General features: G+C 61.2%; 1 protein-coding gene across 1 annotated transcript in view; it reads left to right on the forward strand.

Annotated features, from left to right (window-relative positions):
• Nucleotides 1-2,986, forward strand: part of LOC104627609 (kazal-type serine protease inhibitor domain-containing protein 1-like) — a 3,775-nt gene extending 789 nt beyond the window's left edge. Inside the window, exons 2-4 of the mRNA XM_010295930.1 lie at nt 1,079-1,239; nt 2,544-2,691; nt 2,901-2,986. Coding sequence (XP_010294232.1) covers nt 1,079-1,239; nt 2,544-2,691; nt 2,901-2,986 — 395 coding nt within the window. The remainder of the gene's footprint in view (nt 1-1,078; nt 1,240-2,543; nt 2,692-2,900) is intronic.
• The last annotated feature ends 324 nt before the right edge of the window (nt 2,987-3,310 follow it).

A 3,310-nucleotide genomic window follows, 5' to 3' on the forward strand; every position in this document is an offset into this window, starting at 1 on the left:
CCCCCCTGCTGCCGTGGGGCAGCCCCTGCAGATCCGGCGCCTGGAGAGGTCTGGGAGCAGCTTTGCCAAATGGGAGCGGGGTTTATGGGAAGCAGCAAATCCTGCCGGAGCAGATGGGGAAGTTCCAGGGAATTGTTAGCGAATTCTTGGCGATGGTGCTGGGTTCACGCTGGCCCAGCGCTCCTGAGAAATGCGGCTGCCTCCTGCAAATGGAAACCTGGCTCGATTTGACTTGGCTGTACAATTTCCATCTCATGTTTAAAACCCAGTGGGGGGCTGGGGGAGGGGGGAGGCAGTGGTGGGGAGATCGTGCCCCAGCCTGCCCAGTCCACACAGGTCACCCTGTGCTGTCACCACAGCCCAAGGGGCATCAAGGTTGACTTTATTTTCTGTAGATCATCATGTCCTTGTGTCTTTACCCCAGATATATATGGGGGTGGAAGCCTTCCGTGACCTCTGGTTCATGCTATGGGCCAGATCCTGGAGCAGGTGTAGGTAGGAAGGGTGGCCCTCCCTCCATCCCTCTAGGGAAGGGGTGTGGGACCAGGAGGTATGGGTTCCACATGGCAGCCAGAGACCTGCTCACTCCCTTAATTGCTGGCATGAGCCGGGTGTCAGAGCAGAAGCCTCATTTGGCTGGAAGCTCATCCACCTCATCCATCCCCGCCGGCCTCGGGCTGGAGGAGTGTTCCTCTGCCTTTGCCCCGCCGGAGGAGCGTGCTCTGGTCGTGCAGAGCTGCGCTGTGCAGCGTTGCTGTTACTGAACTGTTCCCTGCTGCCCGTGTGACTCTGAGCACCACTGAGCAGGCGGGGAAAGCGAGGCCAGGAGGGATGGCAACCCCCCATGGGCCTGGGGGGCTGGAGAGGGAGCCCCCAGTCCCAGCTGCAAGGAGGGACCATGTCCTAGGGCAAGGTGAGGGTCTGCCATGGGTGGGAGAGGAGAGGGGCATGGGAAGGGGCCCAGCATCTCTACATAAACCTCTCACCCTGGAAGGGACCAGCCCAGGAGAGTCCGTGGGACCTGCCGAGGGTGGGACCTCTTCTGACCCCGCCCTGCTCTCCTGTCCCTCCTCGCCAGAGCCCCAGATCACCTCCCCTCCCTATGACACGTGGAACGTCACCGGGCAGGACGTCATCTTTGGCTGCGAGGTATTCGCCTACCCCATGGCATCCATTGAGTGGAGGAAGGATGGCACAGAGATGCTGCTGCCTGGAGATGACCCCCACATCTCTGTCCAGGTGAGCGGTGAATATGGGGTGTTGGACACAGCCCTGGGGTGACCCAGCCCTTCCCGGAGCTGGCGGTCAACCGGACCTGAGGGTGGTCATCCTCTGGGGGTGGCCAAGCCTGGCTGCCTGGGGATGAGAAGGGGTGACTGGAACCTGCACACCGTGAGGACTGGCTGAGCCAGGGCTGGTGTCTCTGTAGCAGGAGCCATCAGCATAGCTCTTTTCTGCAATTTTCTCTAGTTGCTTCTGAATGTATGAATATTTTCTTAGGACCTGCAGAGTCCTGCAGCAGGGAATTTCCCACCTCCCTGCCTTTACTTTGCTCTGCCTGCTGGCTTCACTCACAGTCCTACCAGCAGAGCTGGAGAAGAAGACCTCCCGAGGTGCCTTCCAGCCTGGGTTATGCTCTACTCCCACCAGCAGCCTCAGGCAGTGCCTGCCCTTTTCTGCCCCTTGCTCCGAGCAGGGCTCCCCTCCCAGAGCTGGCACACCCAGGGGTCAGCCCCAAATATAGTCCCCCGCCGGGCGCACCCACCTATTAGAGGGTGTGGGCAGAGGCACCGGGGCTGTGCACCGCAGCCAGGCACCGGCGGGGAGGAAACTGTTGTGGGATGGATGGGGGGAACCAGGGGAGCAGCTGGGACCTGGCACAATTGCAGGGTGACGTGCTGGTCCCCCTCCATCTTTCTGACCTTCACGTTGCCCCGTACCCTGTCACAGGGTCCGGCCAAGGGCCGTCACCCCAAGCCTGGCTGCAGGAGACTCAGCTGTCCTCCACCCCCGGCCACTGCACCATAATAGCAGCCTGTAAACACAGCTGCAGCCCAGCTGGGTCAGAAAAAGGCTACTTCTTGCTGGGGACAAACAGAAAATAGCATGGCTGGCGCCAGAGTGGTCCTGGGATCTCACTGCCTGCCGAAACAGGGACCTGGGACTCTTCTGAGCCACACCAGGCTGGCTGAGCCCATGGCACAGATACCGCCTTGCTTCTGCCACCCTGCAAAGCACCGACCCCAGCATCCTCCTGCCACTTGGGGACTACGGTGGCACTGGGGGCACAGCTGGGATTCCAGGACACGTCTGCCGGGTCCTGCCCAAAGCAGGGCACCCAGGCCTGTCCGGGAGCCAGAAGATGCCCATTCCCCCCATCTCCCCTGGGTAGTGGGAAGAGGGGGGACCTGCATCCAGAGGGTCTGTGCCTGCTCCCAGGGTGGTATTTGGGGGGGGGCAAAGTTTCCCTGCACTTGTGTTGCCCCTAGCCCCACGCAGGGCTTTTCTGGCCCCAGCGCTAATGGAAATCCTCCCTCTTGCAGTTCAGGGGTGGCCCCCAGAAATACGAAGTGACAGGCTGGCTCCAGATCCAGGGTGTGCGCGTGACGGATGAAGGCATCTACCGCTGCTTCGCCAGGAACAGGGTCGGGGAAGTGGTGGCATTAGCCAGCCTGACGGTCTTCACGCCAGGTGAGCACCCTGTCCTGGTCCCTACACTCTCATGAAAATGAGGGAAGGGGTATTTGGGCAGGGTGCACTGGTATGGTGGGAGCTGCCAGTGCATAGGGCTGTGCTGGGGATGCCCCAGCAAGCTGCCATGCACGGTTTGGCTTTGGTCCTGGTAAGGGGGCAGGCACCAAGGAGGGCAATGCCACATTGTCCCTCTGCTGCCGTTTCAGACCAGCTCAACCTGACAGGCTTTTCCATGCCGAAGCCCCGCACAATGCCCGAGGACTACGGGGAGAGCGAGGAGGACTATTACTAGCCCAGAGACAGGATGTCCAGCTGCAGAGGTCACCTTGCCCACGGTGGCCCTTCCAGGGGGTCGGAGATGTCTCTGGATCAAGCACCCACAGCCCAAAACTCCTTCTCTGAACAGTCCTGGCACAGCAGCCTCTTTTTTGGGGTGGGGGACAGGGTGACACATCTCTTTGGGGGTGCTTGGGGAGGGGACACTGGCTGGTTGGTGGCACAGGGCTGGGACTGGCGGTGGGTCTGCCTGGGGCAGGGTGGTCTGTCCTCCTGCATGGAGCAGGGATGTGGTGGCAGGTGGGACACTGCCAGGACAGCCATACTGCGTGTGACAAGG

This window comes from Phaethon lepturus, unplaced genomic scaffold, assembly GCF_000687285.1.
Source record: "Phaethon lepturus isolate BGI_N335 unplaced genomic scaffold, ASM68728v1 scaffold25651, whole genome shotgun sequence".
NCBI lineage: Eukaryota > Metazoa > Chordata > Aves > Phaethontiformes > Phaethontidae > Phaethon > Phaethon lepturus.